Below are 24,359 nucleotides of genomic sequence, written 5' to 3'. Positions count from 1 at the left end.
TCACTAGTCGGTGTTTGTGATTAAAAACCCACCGACTTTAGCGGGTAATAGCAAAGTCCCCTTACATGCCAGAAACGCCAAATTTGCCAGATATGTTAAGAAGAACAATAGGTACAAGAAGAAAAATACCTTTTCAAAAAGACCTTTTTTACTATTCCTCCAGAAAGAACTCTCTTTATCTCTTCAGCTGTTTAGTTCTCGAGATTTGAGTTACTTTAATTAGTATGTGTTGCTTTTTCTGTAGTTCAGCTCAGGCAAGTTAAGATGGTTAATTCTGCATTGTGCATGCGTGTGAACAGGATACTTGCTGATGTCGACACTTTAATCTCCCGCTTTAAGAGATCTGATAATTAAATGGTAATACAAGGCAGCGTCATGTGGACTTGGCAACGTAACACAGACAACTGCGACAAAGAAAGTCATAGGCAACCCTCCAGTTTGGCTCACCCTGAGGCACTGATGATTTCGGCTCTATTCCGCAGTACAGTCATTTGTTAAAAGCATTTTTATTGCTGTTAAGCTTTGCCAGCCACCAATTTATTGCCCGTGGCAAAACTTCATCCTAGACAAGAGTGGCACAAAGATTAATCTGTACATTCCTGCTGTAAAGGCTCCTATACACGCTCAACAAAAGTCTTTTAAATGCACGATTATTAACCATTTACTGACATCCTATCGTATTAAAACGTCATGCTTACCGCTATTAACGGCAACATGACGTTTTAATACGTTGCGCATTCCCGCCGCTGCTACCGCCGTGTGCGCGCCACTACTGCCGCTGTTTCCGTCAGGTTCCCGTGCTGGGTGATTGGGGAAGAAGACCGAACGGTCCTGTACCCAATCGCAGTGCCTGGAGTGAATGGACGTGACCGCGAACAGCGGCTACGTCCATTCACAAAAACAGGAAATGTAACAATTAAATAAAGTGTAAAAAAAAAAAAAAGAAGTGAACACTTCCTATAACAAGTGTTCACTAGCGCCATCTTGTGGCCAAAAAGTATATTACACCTACAAAATACATACATTTTCAAGTATATACACATCATTAATAAAATTACACTTCCAACCCTCCGCCCCCCCCCCCCCCCCCAAAAAAAAAACACAGTTGTAAAAAAAAAAAAACAGCTTAAAAAAAAAATAAATAGTTGCCTTAGGGACTCAGCTTTTTTTATTCTATATTTTATGGGGTAAAATTAATTTTAATTTATTACATAGGGGCTTGTAATTATGGCCAGAACAAAAAAAAAGAACAGAAAAATAACACTTATATTTCAAAATAATATACTGTCGCCATACATTGTGATAGGGACATAATTTAAACGGTTACATAATCGGGACCACTGGGCAAATAAAACGTGTTTGTTTTATCCACAGGAGAATGTTTAATTTTAAAACTAGAATGGCTGAAAACTGAGAAATGTTTTCTTTTTTTTTCAGTTTTTCTCATTAAAATGCATTTAGAATAAAAAAATTCTTAGCAAAATGTACTATCCACAGAAAGCCTAATTGGTGGCAAAAAAAAACGAGGTATAGATCATTTTCTTGTGATAAGTAGTAATAAAGTTATTAGGGAATAAAAGGGAGGAGCACTGACAACTGAAAATTGCTCTGGTCCGTTAGGATAAAAACCCTTGGGGGTGAACTGGTTAAAGGAGAACTGTAGTGAGAGTTATATGGAGGCTGCCATCTTTATTTCCTTTTATGCAATACCAGTTGCCTGGCTGCACTGCTGCTCCTCTGCCTCTAATACATTTAGCCATAGCCCCTGAACAAGCATGCTGCAGATCAGGTGTTTCTGACATTTTTTGTCAGATCTGACAAGATTAGCTGCATGCTTGTTTCTGGTGTGATTTGCACTACTGCAGGCAGATAGCTCAGCAGGGCTGCCAGGCAACTAGTATAGCTTAAAAGAAAATCAATATGGCAGACTCCATATACCTCTCACTACAGTTCTCCTTTAAACAACTTGAAGAAGTTGGATGATTTTTGTCAAGTAAAAGACGTGCAAACGACAAGGGGTTATCACTGATAAGAGGCGTCCAATGACTGATAAGACACAGCTCAAGTCAATCCAACTGTTGGATTGACTTGATGAATGACTGAGAGAAGTTGTGTCCAACATGGCAATGTGTACAGAAGTGTGCTATGACTTTTCAACGACTTCCATTACTAACTAGAACATATTAGTCGTTCACCAGTTGATGAACAACTACAAATTTACATATTGTTATTCAAGTTTTTTTCCTGTAAAAAGGAACAATAAAGGTGCCCATATCCTACCTCCCAACTTTTTGAAATAAGAAAGGGGGACACTTAAAGGATCGATCTCCAAGTGTTCTAAAATGACAGTGTGCAAATAATGTCTAAGTAGCTGTGTAAACATTTTCCTACTTTTCATGTTAAATATCAGAGGCAAAAGCTGTAATTTATTGAGGGTAGGATTTAGCTATATTGGGACAAATCAATTGCAGAAGGGGTGTCTGCTTCAATGCACAGCCAGAGTTGCATATCAGACTACAGAAAGCAAATATCAAACATATCAAACTCTGAAAGCAAAAACAGTATGAAAAGCTATGACAATTAGTCACATTTCCTCTGCTCTCTTCAGACACTTCAGTCAGAAACAGGACACAGGAGCTGCAGCTGTTGGGAGCTCTCTTCTCTGTCACACACAGAGCTACACATAGAGTTAACTGATGAAGTGTGAAGGAATTTCCCCTCTCCTCATGGCTCAGTCAGCCGTCAGTTTTGGCGTCAGTAAAGTTTGAAAGTATTTTGATAACAGTAAACAAAGAGGTTGCTACTAAAATGTATACACCAGTACTTAGCAGCACTTCCCAAACAATTCCTGTGTCAACTGAAAAAAATATGTGAATCAATAGTATTCCTTTAAGCCACGCCCCCTAACGACACCCCCGGCATAACCCTAGTCACGCATTCCATAAAGATTTCATAAGAAAAATATGTTGTTTTATTCTATCCTGGTACATTTTCCTTCATATTAACATTTGAAAATAAGAAATATATAAATTTAAAGGACTCCCAAGGCAAACTCTTATAATCTATTTTTACTCATCTGGAACTTCTTCCAGCCCCGAGCAGCCGTCTCAGTCCCGTGCCACAGCCTCAGACCTCCTCGGTGTCCCTGCTGGCTGCCTGTAATGATCGCGACCCGCTGGTGGGGTTGGCTCTTCTGCATCTGCACAGTAGTTGTGCGCAGGCTCAGTATGTGCCAGATGACCTGGACACGCAGGCGCAGAAGAGCTGACCCCACCGGTGGGTAGCGATCATTACTGGTGGCCGGTGGGGACAACAAGGAGGACTGAGGCTGTGGCGAGAGACTGAAACGGCTGATAGGGGCTGGAAGAAGCCCCAGGTGAGTAAACATAGATTATAAGAGTTCACCTCGGGAGTCCTTTAAAGAACAAGCGACACCCATGCTAACCTACAAAGAAAAACCACATATATAAGTAGATAAATACTACTTCTACTTACATAACAGATATATTGTGCTATCCACGTAATGATTCCTGTGAATTTTATAAAGGAAAAGCAGAAAATCCTATTTTAGGCAGTGGCCATCTTGCTAAGCTAATGCTGACATCATATCCTCCCTGACTCTTTCTCCCCCCCCTCCCCCCTTTCTCTTGTGTATTCATTAGCTGCCCTCCTCCCAGAGTCTTCAGACACTCCCACTGAGGTGTATACTAGGAACTGCACACCTCAGCTTTGCTTGTAAACACAAGTGAGCAGAGGATCATGTTTCAGATAGGCTATGCAGGGAAATAAATGGAGGAATATATTATAGATAAAAAGAACCCCCAGCATTCAACTGTTTGACACGTACTATTAAAGGGCCAGTGCTCCTAAAGTATGTGATAACTCCAAACCATAACAGCGGAAAAAGTTTTGCAAGTTTTGAATGCAGGATTAGCCTCTTTATCACTTAATATACTCAGACCAGTTGCTGTTGAAATTAGATTTTTATGGTGACAATACCGCTTTAAAGGATGGGAATAAAGTTTAGGGTCAGTTAACCAGTTGAGGACTGCAGCGTTACACCCCCCTAGTGACCAGGCTATTTTTTACAATTCAGTGCTCTGCAGCTTTAATAGCTCGCTGCAGAGCCACACAACTGAGCACATAAATGCCCCCCCCCCCCTTCCTTTTCAGTCCACCAACAGAGATTTTTGTTGGTGGGCTCTGATTGCTGCTGCAGGGCTGTGGTGGTTTTTTTTAGTAATTTATTTTTTTAATCAAAACTTTTTTTTTAATTATTTTTGCCCTCCCACAACAGCCAATCAGCAGGATCGTCTCTCATAGGCATGAGCCTATGAGAGCGATCCTTTTGTTTTCCCCTCCAGGGGACAGCCAAGTGACACGGCTGTCCCCAGCACAGTGCTGCAGTAGATCGCAGCGCTGTACAATGTAAACGTGCAGCTCCGTCACTTAAGCGGGAATGCACGCAATCCCCGCTAATCTCCGCCTCCCGGACTTGACGCCTTTTGGCGTTACCCGCTCCTGGGGGAGCCACCTTGCGGCCGCCAGTCGGCGTTAGGCGTTCGTAAGGTGGTTACATGCATTTCTCAGTAAAAAAAATCGGTCTTGAAAGTACATCGGTCTTGAAAGTGGAACTAATGAAGAAGAAAGAGGGACAAAGACATTTGGTTCCCAAAGAGGGACTGACAGTGGGCAGCTACACTATACATCTCTTGACTTTGACGATCGACCAGCCGATAATTATTATCGAATTGGATGAAAATTGGTTACATGCGTTACCATAGGGAACACTCGCGTTAATCATGGCTCGAGCTAATTGCATAACGTGCTATACACTGCTACCTATGCACAGCAGTATTATCGGCAGTTAGTGCATTAACCCTTAGTATCCCAAGTACACACAAAAATGGATTAAGAAACTTTTGAACGGTACAGAAACAAGGATACCATTAATATTCACCTTTCACTTCTTGACAGGCAATGAGTTCAGATTTCTGGCGCAAGATACATTTATTTCGGGGCATAATCATCATGTCAATACTCAGCAGGTCTGGTTCTAGACTTTTTGCTGCCTGAGGTAAACTTGTGAGGATGCGCCCCCCAATTTGGAATAACCGCACAGCACAGGACAGTTGCCTCCCCCTCCTCACTCACTGTCAGACTCCTCACACAGCACAACAAGCTGCTTTTCCCCAATGATGACTTCTTCACTCTCCTCTCGCTCCTCATCCTACTGCATGCTGTAAGTGTAAACACAGTACAAAAATGCTGCCCCTGTAATCTCTGCGCCTGATGCAAATGTTTCGCCTTGCTTCATGAGAGAACTGGCCTCGATACTCAGATATTTGGCCACAAATTGGACGGATGGGGATCAGGTTATCGAGTTTATCACCCGTTGTGTTGGGATGTGAGAAGTATGCTATAAACAAGTGTAAGTGCACTCCTGCCGATACAATGGAAGCTGGCCTCCAGCCATAGGATGCTATAACACCCTCCCTGTGCGCACCTATGAAACGAGCCGTCCAGATGGGGGATTGTCTTGAGCGTATCTCGGCTGAAACGTTATCCTGGTTGTAGCAGATCATGTTATGAGGCCCCTCTCAGCACCTCTCCCGCAGGAATCTCCGGCCCGCCTTGCGTGCTGCATCAGGAGGGCTTTCTGACTATCCCTCTGCTTCATACTGGGAAAACTGCTGCCCTGCAGGTGGAGAACGCATCACAGAGGCTAAACATATAGCTGCCCCGCCACTGACCTCCATGCAGGGGGGACATTTATCAGAGGTCTGGCCGGATTAGAAGGCCTCGCGTGTAATGCTGCTTCTGTCCTTTGAGGCTCTGAGGGGACAGCTCTCGTGTTGCACAGGGGCAGTCGCTGATTTCCAAGAACTGTCTGATTTCTCCTATTCTATTTTCAGAGCACTCATCTCTTCTATTTCATGTTAGGTTGAGGTCGGGCCATGATGTGAGCTGCTGTTGTTGCTTGCCATTTAAGTGAACCCGAGGTGAAAAAAACGGATGAGATAAACAAATGTATTTATCGTCCTACTACTAAAAATGATGTTGTATTCTGCAAGGAAAACATTTATGGCTGTAATTTGCTTATCAGTGATGTTTACTATATTCCTGACAAGCTACGGACAAGACAGAAGCTGTCACTTCCAGGCCTGGAAATTAACTCTTTCAGGCAGCAAAATAAAACAAGACAAACAGCCGGGTTTGTACTGTACATACACATTTTTATCTCATCATGTCACATGTGGCGTCAAGTACACTTTAAAGGAAATCTAAAGAGGGGGGGAGGGGAAATCATATAATCTTACCTAAGGCTTCTTGCAGCTCCCTGGAGTCATCCTGTGCCCACGCCGTCCTTCCGAGACCCTGCGGCCAGCAGCGGTGACCCCCACGTGCATCCTCACCGCGTCTCTGTGCACGACAGCACATGCACAGTATGGGAAAATCACTACTATGCATGCGCAGAATGCTCCTGACGACGGGAGTGTGATCAGGGTGCGTATGCGTAGTAGCCTCCAACTGGCTGCGACCGGCCAGCTTTGAGGGGGTTGCCACTGCTGGCCGCAGGGTCTCGGAAGGACAATACAGGCACAGGATGACTCCAGGAATATGCAAGAAGCCCCAGGTAAGATAATCTGATTTCCCCCCCCCCCCCCCCCCCTCTTTAGATTTCGTTTACAAGGAAATGGATATGGCCTCCATATCCCTCTCACTTCAGATTCCCTTTAAAGCAGGTATGTCAAACCGGTCCTACGAGGGCCGAGGTCCTCACACATTTTTGACACAGCTCAAATGAATTGATGGGTCTGAATCAGGAAAGGTGTGGTCCATCAGGTAGAACACGCTCCTTTCTTTCTCAGTCCATCCTAAACACTGGCATGGATCTGGCCCTCCAGCCCTGGAGTTCGACACATATGCTTTAAAGTGTACCCGAGGTAATATGTGACATGATGAGATAAGCATGTGTATGTACAGTGCAAAACATATTAATAACCCGGCTGTTCGGCTTGTTTTATTTTGCTGCCTGAAAGAGTTAATTTATAGGCATGGAAGTGACAGCTTCTGTCTTGTCGGGGATATTTTAAACATCACTGATATGCAAATTACAGCCATAAGAGTTTTCCTGGCAGAATGCAACGTCATTTTTAGTAGTAGGACTATAAATACATTGGTTTATCTCATCAGTTTTTTTTTCACCTCGGGTTCACATGGAAAGTAACTACAGCAGCTAACACCATGGCTCGACCTCAACCTAACATGAAATAGAATAGATGAGTGCGCTGAAAATAGAATAGGAGAAATAAGACAGTTAAGGAGTACCTGGGGCTTCTAATAGTCAACTGCAGACGTTCTGAGCCCACGCAGCCTCTTGCCGATGCTCTGGTCCACGCCGCCAGTTAACTTCCGAGATTTGCCTCTGCACAGCCTTCTCCTCGCTGACGTCACGGGAGCATACGGCCTGGGCCTGCGGGTCAGCGGGAGTGAACAAAAGGCCGCACAGGTGCAGTAAGGGCAATGGATTTGCAACCTTAAAATTTCAAATTCCGGAAGTAACCGGCAGCGGGGACCGGAAAGTGGCTGCGCGGGCACAGAACGTCTTGTGGGGGACCATTAGAAACCCCAGGTAAGTTTAACTCTCTTTTTCCCCCTAGCCCCCTACAGTAATCCTTTAAAGGGGCACTATGGCGAAAAGTTGTAAAGTTTAAAATATGAGCAAACATACAAATAAGAAGTACCGTACGTTTTTTCCAGAGTAAAATGAGCCATAAATTACTTTTCTCCTATGCTGATGTCACTTACAGTAGGTTGTAGAAATCTGACAGAACCAACAGGTTTTGGACTAGTCCATCTCTTCATAGGGGATTCTTAGGGATTTATTTATTTTCAAAAGCACTTAATGAATGGCAGTTGCTCTGTCCAACTGCCAAAACACTGTGTAGTGAGCAGGGAAGCTGGTCAGCATAATTGTTTAAATCCTTTTTAGGGAATTTCTTTATAAAGAATAAAAGCCTTGCTGAGAATACCCTATGAAGAGATGGACTAGTCCAAACCCTGTCGGTAATGTCAGATTTCTACTGCCTACTGTAAGTGACCACAACATAGGAGAAAAGTAATTCATGGCCCATTTTACTGTGGGAAAAACGTACTTCTTATTACGTTTGCACATATTTTAAATGTTACAATTTTTCGCCATAGTTCCCCTTTAAGTAACCCTTTAAACAGTGCATATTGCCTGGCTGTCCTGTTGATCCTCTGCCTCTAAAGGTAGCCATACATCTAGCAATTTTGGCGGCCGATCGACCAAGAGACAGATCTCTCTCTGATCGAATCTGATCGGAAAGAGATCTGTTGGCCACCATAAACCATTGGCAGATTACTGAACATGAAATCTTTCAGGAATTGGCCTTGTGACACTGCCACACTGCCTCGCCACCCCCACTGTCCCCCCAAACGTTTTACGTCACCCCCCCCCCCCTCCCGTGCAGTTATGTTTCATCTGTCACTCCTTCCCCCCAGTGTCCGATCTGTAAACCACGCAACATGTGGAGAGAATCGACGTGAAATGATTCTATGGTTGATTGGAATAGATAATTTTGTCAATCGGTATGTTGGACTTTACAATCGTATCTGAAGAGAGAAAGTGCCCTAATGGACCCGTTTATGAGCACAATCAATAATTACCTTCCGATTACTAACCATCCCACAAGTCTGATTGAACGATCGCACCTCGGGAAGATATTGTAACATTAATGGGTATGTTTGGATGGCTCCATGTATGACCATCATTGGGCTTTGCAGGTTGGTGTGGGATACAGAGAGCAGGCCTCCCTCCGCACAGCTGTGTGTGACATAGAGCCCCCGCCATGTACTGTTCTTAGAAAGGCAGCTAGCAGAAAGTGCTGCCCTCGGCTTTCCTGCAGCTTTATATAGAGAACTGTACAAACTCGGCCAAGAGCCCTGACAAACGGGGACATTCTGAGCTAATGCCAAGAGGCCAAGGAAACACTCGTGGTTAAGGTCACTGCAGCCCAGCCTAGCACAGAACAGGAAGATGCTGCTGAGGTAAAGGTGCTGCCTGGCATTAGATGCCTATTTGTTTGTCCAGACAGGTCCGGTGTTTACTGCTGCAACCCAGAAACCCCTCCCACAGTGTCATGACATGACCATGGTCCTGACAGTTTCCTGTCTGTGAACTATGCTGCAGTGTGGGAAATACCAGCTGTTTCCAACTGCCAAGAAACTAGTACCTCCACAGGCTTGCTGGATGTTTGTAGAGCCCACTGCTCCAGCACAGGTCCCTCCTTATGTTCTGGCCGTGATGCCAGCTGTGGACAAGTGCATCCGAAGTGGGCATGTGCGAGTAAGGTCATGCATGCCCAGTAGAATGAGTCCGCAAGTGCAAGGCCTTTTTTCCTCCATGCCTGAGCACTTCGTTGTACTGGGCATGCCTAGACCTCACTTGTGCATGCCCAGTCTGGATGCTCTTGACCACGCCCATGCTTGCAGCTAATATAAAGCTATTTTAGTGCCATGGGTCTAAAATAGAAATAGAGGGACCCTGCGCCGGAATGGTGGGCTGTAGGAGAACCATTCAAAGGCTTTCCACTACTCAGTTAGTTCACTTTTTTTTAACTCACTTCAGGTGTACTTTAAGAAAAAAAAATGAACTGCAGCATTAAATCATTAAGGCTGCTTACACACAGGGACGTTACAGGCGCACGTTAGTGCTGCCTGTAACGCTCCCCCAACGTACAGCAATGTAACACAAGTGGGCCGTTCACACTGCCCACGTTGCGTTACATGTAACGCTGCACGTTCTGCCGAAAGTGCAGCATACCATAGCGTTACAGCGGCTTAAGCCGCGTTAGACTGTTTGCACATGCTCAGTCATGTTGGGAAAGAGCGGAGAGCGGCCAGGCACATGGCTAATTAATATTCACTGCACGTTGTGACGTGCAGTGTTTACTTCCTGGTGTGGCCGCTCTGTGCGGCGATTGGCCGGCGGGACCACGTGATGCAGCATGCGTCCAAGAGTACGCATCACGGCATCACGGACGCCAGAGTGAGCTGCACAACGCAGCTCACTCTGACGTCCACATCAAAGAGCAACAGGCATTGCGTTAGGTGCACGTTATGCGACCTTAACGTAGCACCTAACGCAACGTCTTTGTGTGCAAGTAGCCTAAAGGAAACAGAAGGTGAAAATAAACTGATGAGATAAACAGTTGTACCTATCCTCCTTCTCCTAAAAATGACTTTTTTAGATGTCCCACGGTTTTGTTTTATTTTTGAATCTACTTTTTAAGTTTTTACAGTTTCATTGTCTCTGCTCCATGACACATTCATTGAAGTATGCTTAAGCTCAAATTAAACAACTATTGGCCTGTTTTATCTCTTTCCTGCTCTCTAAAGCCATTTTCTGCCGGGAGAGCGTTTTATGGCTGTAATTCTTTATCAGTGAGGGTTACAGTATAGTCTGACCCGGACAGAAACTGTCACTTGCATAGCTGATTTTTAACTCTTTCAGGCAGAGAAAGGAAAAAAGGAACACAGCAGAGTTATTTGTGTGCTTGGCACTGTACATACCCATGTCTTTCTCATCATGTCACATGTGAGACGTCTTTTCTGATTGATTGCTTTGAGTCTTTTTGCTCTATAAATGCCTCAAACTCCAGGGATCTCATGAGGACACATAACTGTAAAGTAACTGGCTCAGGTTTCTGTTTAATTTAAATGTCCTCCGTGGAATGTAGTAATAAACACTAAGGCCCTAGTCCTGTTATCAGGATGACTGACATGCCAGAGTGTTGGGTATCACTACTAGTTAATACTGCTGTAATCTTTGGCCCGGGCAAACGTGTGACAACCCAGAACACTTCTCCTTTCTGTAACTGAAATGAACATTGGCGTAGGGCCCTTTTCCACTGCTGCCTGCGCATATGCCCACCATCGCGCTGTGGTGAGTACGCGCAAGCAGCACTTTCCACTAGCCCCTTTTGCACAGTTTTCCCGTCAGGGACCGAGCACAATCACGGCGAGAATCGCGCAGCCCAATGTTCGCGTGCAGGGAAAAAACGATGTAGTGGGAAATGAGCACTGCAAAATGGCTGTGATCCGCTTTTTGAAGTGGATCACAGCCAGTGGAAAAGGGCCCTTAAAGTAAACCTTAACCGGAGGTGGAAAAAGTTTCACTTACCTAGGGCTTGCTTCAGCCCCCTGGAGACATCCTGTGCCGCCACCGCTAAGTTTCATTTTTGGTGAAAGACCAGTGCGCTTGTGCGGCCCTTGATTGCTGAAAATGAAACTTATCGGCGGCGGGGGACCGGAGCATCATTACAGGATGGCAAGGGCACAGGATGTCTCTAGAGGGATGGAGGAAGCCCCAGGTGAGTGAAGCTATTTTTCCACCTCTCATTTAAAGAGAATCTGTATTGTTAAAATCGCTCAAAAGTAAACATACCAGTGTGTTAGGGGACATCTCCTATTACCCTATGTCAAAATTTCGCCGCTCCTTGCCGCATTAAAAGTGGTTAAAAACAGTTTTAAAAAGTTTGTTTATAAACAAACAAAATGGCCACCACAACAGGAAGTAGGTTGATGTACAGTATGTCCACACATAGAAAAATACATCCATACACAAGCAGGCTGTATACAGCATTCCTTTTGAATCTCAAGAGATCATTGTGTGTTTCTTTCCCCCCTTCTGCTCTCATGCACTGAAGTTTCAGGCTGCTCTTTTCTTCCTGCAAACAGCTTTGCCCTTGTTTGTAATTCCTCAGTATGTGAAAGCCCAGCCAGCTCAGAGGACGATTTATCCAGCTTGTAAAAGATAAGAGAGAAGAGAGAAGCTGCTCTAATCTAAATAACACACAGGCAGTGTGCAGAGAGGGGCTTGGAGGGGGGAGATGCATCACAGAACCACAACACTGAAGAACTTGGCAGCCTTCCAGACACAGGCTGACAAGTCTGACAGGGGAAAGATACATTGATTTATTACAGAGACTGTGATAGTAGAAAGTGCTGCAGTAAGCCAGAACACATTAGAATAGCTTTTGGAACTTGTAGGATGATAAAAAACAGGATGCAATTTTTGTTACGGAGTCTCTTTAAGGTTTACGTTAAACTTCTGTGTTATTCCTAGTTATTATATACAAGCTATTAACCCTTTTTTTAATTCAGACTCATGTAAAGTGCCCACCACTATATACTAGAAGTGCTGTATCAATGATTATTATCATTCTAGCAGGATTAGAGACAGTCACTGTGGAGAAACCACGGTAGCCTGTGTGACAATCACAAGACCAGGAGCCAGATGGTGCAGTATCGTAGGATAAAATTAGCTCAATGGTACAACGGTAGCTACACTTACAAAGGCGGGTTGCAGAGCCTGCAATCACAGTACATCGCCTATGGGGAAAACACGATCCCCACTCGGTACTCCAGTCCTGCCGGAACCGGGTGGTCGCTTTCCTGGGGTCCTTACTAGCTGTGGATGGCACCACACTAGTGGGAAGGACACCTAGAAAGGAGGTGTAGTGGGCAATAAAGAAAAAAATAAATATCTCTCATACGTTATAAAGACATAAGTAAATACAGGAGGTATCTTACCTCTCCATATGAACCAAACCAGAAAAACAAGGGTTTAGTTCAGGTAAGGTTTCTTCAAGCACAATTAAAAAAAGACAACGCGTTTCTCGGGTCTCTGTCGGCTTCCTCAGGTCAATAAAGTGAATTCAGTTTGCAGCGTGGGCACCAAAAAAAAGTTTTTTTCTTTTAATGTATACTCTCTGTGCCTTATCTCTGCAACCAATAACTCCTGAAAACTAATTAGAGGTACTCAGGTGTATAAGACGACTGGGCGTATAAGACGACCCCCAACTTTTCCAGTTAAAATATAGAGTTTGGGATATACTCGCCGTATAAGACTACCCCTCTTCCAACGCACACCAAATTAAAATTAAAATAAAAAAATCATATACTGGTGCTATGTATGAACAGATACTGGTGCTGTACTGTATGTGTTACCCAGTATATAACAGTATATAGTCAATTGACTTGTTGCATTGGTCAACTCTCCTTAAGTAGACTGGTCAGCTCTCCTTGTCTACCTGTTTATCAGAGCGGTATGAAAGAATAGATTGCGCTCCCTCAGCAGGGAGATCTGAGAGGCGGTAACAGGATAGGGCGTATCACCCGGCATTAAGGACACCCGGCGTATAAGACGACCCCCAACTTTTCAGAAGATTTTCAAGGGTTAAAAAGTAGTCTTATACGCAGGAATATACAGTAATAGTAATTCTGCTGAACAAACAGTCACCAGCATTCTGCAGTCATGTGAAAAGCGGTCAACATTACACAGAAAGGATACTTTGCGTGGCAGATAGAGGTTAACGGCTCATATAATAAACACTGTAATTGCATTCTAATGTAAAAACTGTGGCATAACCACTGCAGATCTTTTTCTAGAACTACAGTATATTCTAAAATGGTTACAATAACGTTTTACTTTGTTCCGTTTTAAGTCTGTGACTTTCCATTGAAAGGCCACTCAAGAATAGTGACAACCTACAGCAACTGAGCGGCTAGAAGCAGCCCGTGTAGAAAAGCAGCAAGTTAGTGTGACGTGTGGTTAGTGTGACTGACCCTCACTTGCCAGTCCCTGGAATCTGTTTTGCAAAATGAACCTCAGCTGACCCCCAGCAAGCCCTGAGGAGAAAGTTTTCAGAGTTACCAGCCTTTCCCGGTCTCTCAGTGTGACGACAGTTTAACCTCTACACTCGTGTCAAACGTCAGATGATGACATCACAGGGAGACATGCTGATAATTCCACTACCTGCAACTGCAACTGACACTCCAGTTCTGACATACAGTATGTTGGTAGGCTGAATGAGTTCCCTGCAGTAGTCCGCCTGCCCCATGTAGCAGTCTACCTTCCCCCTGCAGTAATCCACCTGCCCCCTGTAGTAGTCCACCTGTCCCCTGTAGTAGTCCACTTGCCCCCTGTAGTAGTCAACCTGCCCCCTGCTGTAGTCAACCTGCCCCCTGCTGTAGTCAACCTGCCCCCTGCAGTTGTCCACCTGCCCCCTGTAGTAGTTCACCTGCCCCCTGTAATAGTTCACCTGCCCCCTGTTGTAGTCAACCTGCCCCCCTGCAGTTGTCCACCTGCCTTCTGCATTAGTCTTCCTGCCCCCTGCAGTAGTCCACCTGCCCCCTGTAGTAGTTCACCTGCCCCCTGTAATAGTTCACCTGCCCCCCTGATGTAGTCAACCTGCCCCCCTGCAGTAGTCCACTTGCCCCCTGCAGTTGTCCACCTGCCCCCTTCTGTAGTCAACCTACCCCCTGCAGTAGTCCACTTCCCCCGTGTAGTAGTCCACCTGCCCCCTGTAGTAGTCCACCTGCCCCCTGCTGTAGTCAACCTACCCCCTGCTGTAGTCCACCTACCCCCTGCAGTAGTCCTCTTGCCCCCTGTAGTAGTCCACCTGCCCCCTGTAGTAGTCCACCTGCCCTCTGCAGTAGTCCACCTGCCCCCTGCTGTAATCCACCTGCCCCCTGCTGTAATCCACCTGCCCCCTGCAGTAGTCCACCTGCCCTCTGCAGTAGTCCACCTGCCCCCTGCAGTAGTCCACCTGCCCCCTGCAGTAGTCCACCTGCCCCCTGCAGTAGTCCACCTGCCCCCTGCAGTAGTCCACCTGCCCTCTGCAGTAGTCCACCTGCCCCCTGCAGTTGTCCACCTGCCCTCTGCAGTAGTCCAACTGCCCCCTGCAGTAGTCCACCTGCCCCCTGCTGTAGTCCACCTGCCTTCTGCAGTAGTGCACCTGCCCCCTGCAATAGTGCACCTGCCCCCTGCAGTGGTCCACCTGCCCCCTGCAGTAGTCCACCTGCCCCCTGCTGTAGTCCACTTGCCCCCTGCAGTAATCCACCTGCCCCCTGCTGTAGTCCACCTGCCCTCTGCAGTAGTCAGATGATTTTATAAAGAATTTTTTTTCTTTAGGTAAGGCAGAGACAGGGTCGAGATGTATTGCACTTGGTGCTTTATACCAAAATGGCCATTCTGGAAAAGACACTCTTGTCACACCGGTATTCACATAAATATGTATAATACTAATTTACATGATGGCAAACAAAACAAGGTGCTAATGGATTCATCCCCCCCATACACACCTCCACCCACTTACACTCCTCCACCCACATACACTCAACACCCTTCAACCAACGTGCTAGCGACTTCCTGGTAGTGTGAGTCATGTAGTGACCCTGGCCACCTCCCACAATGCAATGCTTCATGCATGAGATGATTGTCAACAACCTCAGGCATTGCTGACAGGGAGAGATAGTGGTCGTGGCCAATCACCCTGAGTTTCCAGAATACTGTACTCACGTAGACTGCTGGAAAGCTACAAAGCAGTCCATTCATTATTTTTAGCAAATGTGTCTTTATTCTTAAAAAAAACCTGAACTGAAAATTAAAAGTCAAAATAACCATACACAAGTCATACTTACCTGCTGCGTAGTCTACTTATCAATCTCTTTCTCCTCTCCTGTTTTCTGTTTGTCCACTGAAATCAATGGGATTCTCCGTCCTCCATTTTGAAAATGGCCATTACACCATAACAGCTTCCTGGTCAGCACACTGTTAAACTGTAATATCGCCCACTTGAGCCACAGGGAAACATGGACACATTAGTTCTCCTCTCAGCTGTAACTGACAGCAACTGATATATAACTGACAGCAACTGATATATTTCAGTTCTGACAAAATGTTGTCAGAACTGGAAGGGATCATTGTCAGAAGAAAATGGTGAGCTTCTGAGAGGATCTGATGGCAAGGTAACTATGTAATGTTCATTTGAAGTTACCTCATGTGTTTATTTTAAATAATTTTACTCAGTACAGGTTCCCTTTAAAGGGAACCTTAACTGAAAGGGATATGGATGTTACCTTTTAAACAATACCAGTTGCCTGGCAATCATGCTGATCTCTTTGGCTGCAGTAGTGGCTAAATTACCCGAGGTGACATGTGACATGATGAGATAGACATATGAATGTATAGTGCCAAGCACACTAATAACTATGATGTGTTCCTTTTGGCAGGGGTCACACTTGTCTTTCAGTTTTCTACACTTTGCAGAAAACTGAAAGACAAGTGTGACCCCTGCCTTACAGCAGCTAATGTAATTTATAGAGAAAACTGACAAATTGCGCAAGATGTCAGTTTTTTTTCTGCATGCGAAATCTGCATTAAAGTGTGACCTTGCTTATTGATTAACATGAGTTCTCAGTTGAAGTCAGTTTTACTGTGCAGAAAACGCATACAAAAGCCGGTAAGTGTGACCCCTGCCAAATATCTTTCTCTGCCTGAAAGAGTTAAACATCAGGTATGCAAGTGACAGTTTCTGTCCGGGTTGGGACCAGGTCGGACAGGGTCAGACTATAGCTTAACCCTCACTGATAAGTAATTACAGCCATAAAACTCTTGTCAGTAAGGGCTCGTTTCCACTAGTGCGGCGTGCGTCTCGTAGACGCACGCCGGCACTGAGCGGGTGGGCGGGATCGCAGGCGATTCCCATCAGCCGTGCCATGCACGGCTATGGGAATCGCAGCCTCCGCCGCGAATTCTGTGGGGGTTTCCGGCCGAATCGCTACTGCAAGCGATTCGGCCGGCGGCGCCGTTGTCCCCTATGGCAGAGTTTCCCCGCGCGATTTGCCTGCGGGGAAACTCTGCGGATTCGCGGCCGTTTCCGCGAGAGTGGAAACGGGCCCTAAATGGCTTCTGAAAACAGGAGAGAGATAAAAAGGATCAACAATTCATAGATTTGAGCTCTGACATACTTCAATGCATGTGTCATTGAGCAGAGACAACGAAACAGTAAAAACTTAAAAACTAGGTGTAAATATAAAATAAAACTGGGGAATATCTTAAAAAAAAAGTCATTTTTAGGTGAAGGAAGATAGATGCAATTGTTTTTCTCATCAGTTTATTTTCACCTCGGAAGTCCTTTAAAACAAAAGGATGTGTCTTGGAACATTGGCACTGATTCACGAAGCTATGGTATTATTATTATTATTATTATTTAGTATTTAAATAGGGCCGACATCTTCCGCAACGCTGTACAGAGAATATAGTCTTGTCACTTAAAGTGTACCTGAGACGGGGAATATAAAAATCTATACATACCTGGATCCTCCGGCCAGATCGCTCCCACGTCGCCGGAAGTGGTGGACTAACCTTGTCCAAGAAGACACCAAAAATTGTTGGTTTGTAGTAAACCATAATTTATTCACAAAACTCCACAATTGCAACGCGTTTCGCAGGATAAATCCCGCTTCATCAGGCAGCGAAAGGAGCAGCAACAGAACAAGGATCAAAAGTAAAGCCAAGCGCCTCTAAATAATGACAGGAAGTGCTGTCTGATTGGCTGAATTCCAAGCTGCATACAATTTGCATTGACCATCTCTAGAAGCCACCATGTCTGTCTATGAAGGGTTTCCATTAAAGATCTGACATTATTTTTCTTCAGTTCAGCCGCTATATAAATGTTAGAGTGTACATCCCAGCATGCAACATCACCATAGGCCTCAGGCCTCGTGAATGAGGTTGTGTGGGGCTCAGCATTTAACGTAATGCTGACTGACAAATCTCCTCAGGAAAATGACATCTGAAATCTGATTGGCTGCTACAGAATAGACCTTTCTTAACAGTTTTTCCTTGAGAACCAATCAATATTCTGAACCCACATCACATGACACCTTTGGAAGGAGAACATCATGGCTTCAGCTGCACTGAGGGCTGGCATGTGGTGGGAAGGTAATGTTTCTACAGTATGTCCATATGATTAGGCTACAGCTACATATATCAGTCATTTCAAACTTACAGGAGAAATTTAGGGATTTATCAGACCTTAAACATATGTAAAATATAACATTTATTTTCCTAATTAAATGAGAAAAACAACAATTGTAGGTCAGGTTGCTTACAAGAGCTGGAGGAATTCCCATTGGGGACTTTGCTATATTAGTACCTCAGCAAATTTACTATGCAGTGTAAAGAGAAAAAAACTTTATTTAAAGTGGACTTGAACTCAGATCTTTCTCTCTGCTCTAAAAGATAAGCAGCAGCAGCATAATAATATTTAAAGAAAAACATTTCATTGTTACAGTGGATACAAATCCTGCAATAAATCTGCAGTGTATCTACAGCCTGCTTTCTTGAAAGCAGACATATTGTTTACATCCTGTGTTTACAAATAAGCTGCTCTGCCGAGGCAGCCAGCTGACACAGCTGAGAGATCAAATTACAATAGTGATTAGCACAGATGAGGAGGAATTAGACAAGCTAAACTCTAAATACATACAGGGTGCATTTCTCTGTTTTTCTGTCCTGTGCAAGAGTTCAGGTCCACTTTAAGGGCTCTTTCACAGTGCGACGTTAAAGTCGCACGTTATAAAATACTTTAGCGCAGAGTAACGCACAGCAATGCAAAGTCTGTGCAACATTCACAGTGCACACGTTGCATTAGTGTGTAGCGTTCTTAAAAAGTGCTGCATGCTGTGTGTTTAGCAATACATTTGCTGCGTTATGTGTGTTGCACATGCTCAGTAATGTTTGTTTGTTTTTTAATGTAAAGCATGCGCCTTTTTCGTTCCATCAGTATGCAACGAAAACGGTGCACCAAGAGACACATAACGCAGTGCAAAATAACGTCTAATTTCATAACCTACATACGCTGCGTTAGGGACACATTGTGCGACTTTAACGTTGCATCAAACGCAACGTCCCACTGTGAAAGAGGCCTAAATGTTACAATCACCATAAATAAGACAGTGCAGGAAGCAATGGTAATATACAAGCCCAGTAATCTGTAGCATCCTTCAGATTTCACATTGCTGCAGCCATAGCAACTGAGAGATAAGTTTTTATTTGTTGCTATGGGTTACCGCCTCCCACACATCGTCATCACGAGTCCCTGCAGTGATTTGCTGCATTGCACGTGTCTCATTCATGCCATGGACTGATAAAGAGCCGGTACACCGGGCAGTCGGGCACCCTCCAGTGCTGCAGAATTCAGCTGTAGGCAGAATGTACGTCCCCTGGGGAATGTATATAGCCTGTGCCGTGTGACCTGCATATGGTAGAGGAATCAATGCATCCTGCCTGCGTCTGTGCGGATAATCTCACATTTCACACTCCCCTTCAGCCAAGCTGCTTGCCTGACACTGATCAGCCTCTACAGCATCTATAGACAGTAAGTAAGAAGCTTGGGGCCCCAGTGCAAGTGTTACATGGGGCCCCAAGCACTGTATTTATATGGAGCCCCAAAACCTTTTAAGGACAGCTGCAGTGTCAGAGATGTCATCAGAGGAAGGGAACAGTTTGTTAAAGAGACACTGAAGCGGAAAAAAAATGATGATATTATGATTTGTATGTGTAGTACAGCTAAGAAATAAAACATTAAGATCAGATACATCAGTCTAATTGTTTCCAGTACAGGAAGAGTTGAGAAACTCCAGTTGTTATCTCTATGCTAACAAGCCATTAAGCTCTCCGACTAAGTTAGTGGTGGAGAGGGCTGTTATCTGACTTTTATTATCTCAACTGTTCCTGGACTATTTACTTTTTCTCTGCTAGAGGAGAAGTCATTACTTCACAGACTGCTCTGAAAGACTCATTTTGAATGCTGAGTGTTGTGTAATCTGCACATATTATAGAATGATGCAATGTTAGAAAAAACACTATATACCTGAAAATAAAAGTATGAGTAATTATTCATAGTACACAACCAATTCACTATATCATATTTTTTTTTCCGCTTCAGTGTCTCTTTAAAGGGAACCTGAAGCGAGAGGTATATGGAGGCTGACATATTTATTTCCTTTTAATCAATACCAGTTGCCTGGCTGTCCTGCTGTTTCTCTGCCTCTAATACTTTAGCCACAGACCCTGAACAAGCATGCAGCAGATCAGGTGTTTCTGACATTATTGTCAGATCTGACAAGCAGGGCCGGTTCTAGTGACAATGGGGCCCCAGGGCAAAACTAGTTTGGGGGGCCCCTAACAACCCCCCCTCCTCCCCCCAACAAAAAGCAGAATTAGGGGCCCTTTGTTGCAGCAAAAATTCCCTCCTGGGCCCATGAGAAGGCTCCTGACCCTCCCTCCCTCCCAATCCCCTGCCAGCCTAACTGTGCTTACTGGGGTCCCTGCAGAGTCTTTGGCAGTGTAGTGTCTCACCTGCCGGCCAGCAGAGGTGATGCGCTACTCTGCCAAAAACTATGCAGAGGCCCCTGGGAGCAAGAGTTAAGATGGGGAGACACCTTGGGGCCCCTACAGGCTCTGGGGCCTTGGGGCAATTGCTCCCTTTGCCTCTATGGTAGCGCCGGCCCTGCTGACAAGATTAGCTGCATGCTTGTTTCTGGTGTGATTCAGACACTACTGCAGCCAAATAGACCAGCAGGGCTGCCAGGCAACTGGTATTGTTTAAAAGGAAATAAATATGGCAGCCTCCATATACTTTTCACTTCATAATTACCACTATTCAGTGCACATATAGAGGTGGTCATTACCAGCATGGCACCAATACAAAGCGAATAAGATGGATGAAGGAAGGTCCCTGTGGGCCTCTATAGTCCAGGGGCCCCGGTGCGGTCGCAAATCTCTGCATCCCCTATTGCTATGCCACTGGCTATAGATGAACAGTAACCGCTTCCCTCTACAGGATCTCCCTATGCAATTTCCTAATTACTGGCATAGGCACAAAAGTTACTCCAGTCTCATTTACAATCATGTCATCAGAAGTCTAATGTATGGAAATGGTAAATATGCTATATATATATATATATATATATATATATATATATATATATATATATATGAATATGCTGTATATATGCAAGCAAGACTTAGCACTTCTCAGTAATCAATGAACAAAGACAAAGGAGATTAGTTAAGTAGAAAGGATTAGCAGCCATCCACCAGCAAGCATATGACTCCTGTATTACTGCTTGTAAACCGACAGACACTAATGAACGTACAATAAAGATTCCCAGCCAGCTTTCCTATACCTCATCCAATGACTGCAGAACTGCAAGTCCCAGCATGCCCTGCTTACTCAGCCCCAGGCAGGAGACATGCCGTTGTCATTGCCTCCCTTATAAAAACGACAAATCGTCCCTGATAAAAGCATTCACTTGGAATAAAAGATGCAATTCATCATTTATATTTTTATATATTTTTTCTCCACTTACCTCACAGTGGAGGCGATGCAACTACTTCAGTCTTGCGTTCAGGTGAGCAGAGAGAGGGACAGAGCCATCCATACAGGTGCACAGCCCAGCGATGATGATATCCGTCCAGCAGCACCGCAATTAGTGCACCGGGGGGGGGCTCCGAGTAACCCTTTCCTCCCCGCCGCCTGGCTATTATTCACCTTTCCACACAGATAGCACCAAAAAAGTGTGACAACCGCCTGCCTGACTGAGGGAAAATCTGCATGGGGAAAAGTCACCGGGGTCCTCAGCGCTTCATTAGCTCTAAATATAACCCACCCACTTATAGTTCGCTCTGTAGGCAGATGGTCCTGTCAAATAGCTGACCTTGGTGCTTGGCTGTATCCACAGAGACACCCAGCCGGGCAGAGCTGTACTGTAATGGGATAAAATACAGTTAGCCATCTGCTTCTAAATAACAAACATTTTACCTCAGACCTCCATTGTTCTGGATGCAGCAGCAGCAGTATGGAATTATCACCTCTATAGATAGGCCTTGGCACGCTCTCACATGCTATCTTATTAAAATTCACTGATACCGGAGTGCGAAATGATTCGCCGCGAGTGTGACACGATGGAGATGGGAGCGTTTTCTGCGTCTCAAACTTCCTCCGGTGAGGCGAGCTTCTTGTTAGTCCAAGATTTTCCTTATAATTCATGAGAGAGGCAAAATGGAAATTAAAAATTTGTTAGCTTTTATTACCGACGTTAATTGACTTTGCGTAACTTGCAATTTTTTGGGGCTTTGGTCATTCTTACTGCGTGAAAAGCATCATTTTAGTTGTGCAACTAAGTTGTTTCCCTGAAAATTAGCTTGTTGGTTTTGTTTCTGTAGCGAACATTAACTGGCGAGTACTTTTCTTGGGTTGGTAGTGAAGGGTTAAGATACCTATACATCTAACGACGATGGGCAGATTTCACCAAGAGACAAATCTCTCTCTGATCGAATCTGATTAAAGCGAGATCTGTCGGCTGCCCGTACACCACAGGCCGAATCCTGATCGATTTCAGGAGTAAATCTCTTGGGAATCGGACCGAAAACGGGCACGTCCGCTGCTTCACCACTGTTGTGTGTGCATTTATATACATTACTTGTCCTGTGTCGCAGTGTCCACCTGTCTTCTGAATCCACCGCTCTTCCATCCCTGCATACACACCTGCTGCATACATACTCATTATTATTCTGACCCCCAATTTAGTGCTTCTTTTTAGTGTACCCCCTATAACAATGTGCTGTATCATACTTCCCACACGATGGGGGAAAATACCAAGGAACCCTTGCAGAGTACTCAAGGAACCCTGGTTGAGAAAGCCTGAGATAGAGGATGTTGGCTTCTAAAAGGGATTGCATGCAGCAGCATTCTGTACTAGACCCTTTCACCAGCGTTGAGGTTTCATCTGCAGAAAGAGTCCCTACTCTACTCATATCTGTCAGCATGCAATGAAACATTTCATGCTCTTCGACCTGAGAGTCACACTGAGGCCTGTTAGGGACTGACAAATTATAGTACTTACAGCATTAAGTAAATGGACTGTGCTGGTCAGTATATTTGCTGACTGTTATAGGCAGAGTAGGGACTCTTTCTGCAGAGGAAACTTCAACGCTGGTGAACAAGTACAGACAGTTGTTGCATGCAATCCATTTTGAAAGCTACTATCCTCTATTTCTGAAAACAATTTGCCACCTAGTTTGGTTTATCTGTGAGCATTGTCTGCAGAGGGTTATGTTTGCACCTGGGTTCCCCTTAAAAATCTTGATCCTTAAAGGAGTTATCAGGCAAAAAAATAATAAGACAACTGCTACTTACCCGGAGCTTCCTCCAGCCGCAAGCTTTCAGCATGTCCCTCGCCGCAGCTCTCCCCGCAGCTGTTCGCCGCAGCTCCGTCCCGGTCCCTGTCAATGACATCAGGCCGACCTCCAGGTGGCGGTGATTGACAGCAGCGCAGGCGCAGTACAGGCCGACCTGGAGGTCGCTCTGACGTCATTGCCGGGGACGGAGCTGCGGCGAACGGCTGCGGGCAGAGCAGCGGCAAGGGACATGCTGGGAACTTGGGGCAGGAGGAAGCCCCGGGTAAGTAGTGCTTGTTTTATTACTTTTTCCCTGATAACTCCTTTAAGCAGGATGAACATAGTTCCCCTTTCTTGTGTGACTGTGGGCATTGTGGTTACCTGGAAAAAATGTTTTTTTTATTTTTTTTTAATACCTATCATTTTTTCATATCTTTTTTTTCTCAGGTTAGTGGGACCCACTCATTTGGAAGTAGGCTTTAACCACTTTGGAGCAATATATCTACGCCCCACAGGACTTCCTCTAAAGTCCCAGGGACGTAGATACTGGTCTTCTGCTTTCAATGCACAGGGCACGTGCCCGTCCTCGTCCCCATCACCAGTCTTTAGAGAACAGATTGGTGCAAAGCCAATCAAAGTGCCTTAATTATGAATGGTCTCTGCTGTAATGAACAGCACAGCTAACTCATTGAAATAATGTCAAAAAAAAAAAAAAAGCTATCTTTCACTTTATTTTTGCACTAGCTGATTGCCCGGCGTTGCCCGTGTATGTATTTGGCTGGTGTTGGCTCCGCCTACTTTTTCTAACCCTAACACACAATTACTCACTGACCAAGTTTGTGAGCTTTGCGGTCTTTGGTATCAATAAACTGCATTGAAATGAAACAAATCTGATTGGCTGTGTGTGGCTCCACCCCCTTTTCTGAATTTGAACCCCAGTCACCCAATAACCAACTGTACCAGGTTTTAGGCCTGTGCCATTAACAGTTCAAGAATGGTAGCAATTAAATATTCCCCTGGAAAAGCAACAGGCAAAGTTTGATTCACTTTTGTAGGCTCCACCCACTTTTCTGAATATTAATCCCAGTCACCCAGTGACCAACTGTGCAAAGTTTAAAAACCCTGCCATTAACAGAATGGCTGCAGTGTACATTTTCCCAGTGAAATTTGTATTTGTCTCCACCCACTGATGACCCGGCGTTGCCCGGGTATGTATTTGACTGGTGTTGGCTCCGCCCACTTTCTAACCCTAACACACAAACACTCAATGACCAAGTTTGTGAGCTTTGGAGTCCTT

At 44.9% G+C, this 24,359-nt stretch overlaps 2 protein-coding genes across 5 annotated transcripts in view; one reads left to right on the top strand and one right to left on the bottom strand.

The window, feature by feature from the left end:
• Positions 1 to 21,407, bottom strand: part of FILIP1L (filamin A interacting protein 1 like) — a 381,420-nt gene extending 360,013 nt beyond the window's left edge. Inside the window, exon 1 of the mRNA XM_068270686.1 lies at positions 21,253 to 21,407. The gene's annotated coding sequence lies outside the window, so the exon portion shown is untranslated. The remainder of the gene's footprint in view (positions 1 to 21,252) is intronic.
• The window catches only part of CMSS1 (cms1 ribosomal small subunit homolog), a 426,354-nt gene that overhangs the window by 376,094 nt on the left and 25,901 nt on the right, over positions 1 to 24,359 (top strand). Inside the window, exon 1 of one of the 4 annotated variants that reach the window (XM_068270692.1) lies at positions 17,707 to 17,818. The exons of the other annotated variants lie outside the window; for them this stretch is intronic. Coding sequence (XP_068126793.1) covers positions 17,779 to 17,818 — 40 coding nt within the window. The 5' untranslated portion in view covers positions 17,707 to 17,778. Of the gene's footprint in view, positions 1 to 17,706; positions 17,819 to 24,359 lie in introns of those variants that run through there. 4 annotated transcript variants of the gene reach the window in all.

This window comes from Hyperolius riggenbachi, chromosome 2 (assembly GCF_040937935.1).
Source record: "Hyperolius riggenbachi isolate aHypRig1 chromosome 2, aHypRig1.pri, whole genome shotgun sequence".
In the NCBI taxonomy this organism is placed as follows: Eukaryota; Metazoa; Chordata; class Amphibia; order Anura; family Hyperoliidae; genus Hyperolius; species Hyperolius riggenbachi.
The sequence above is the reverse complement of the archived record's forward strand: the minus strand, read 5'-3'. Positions and strand labels throughout refer to the sequence as shown.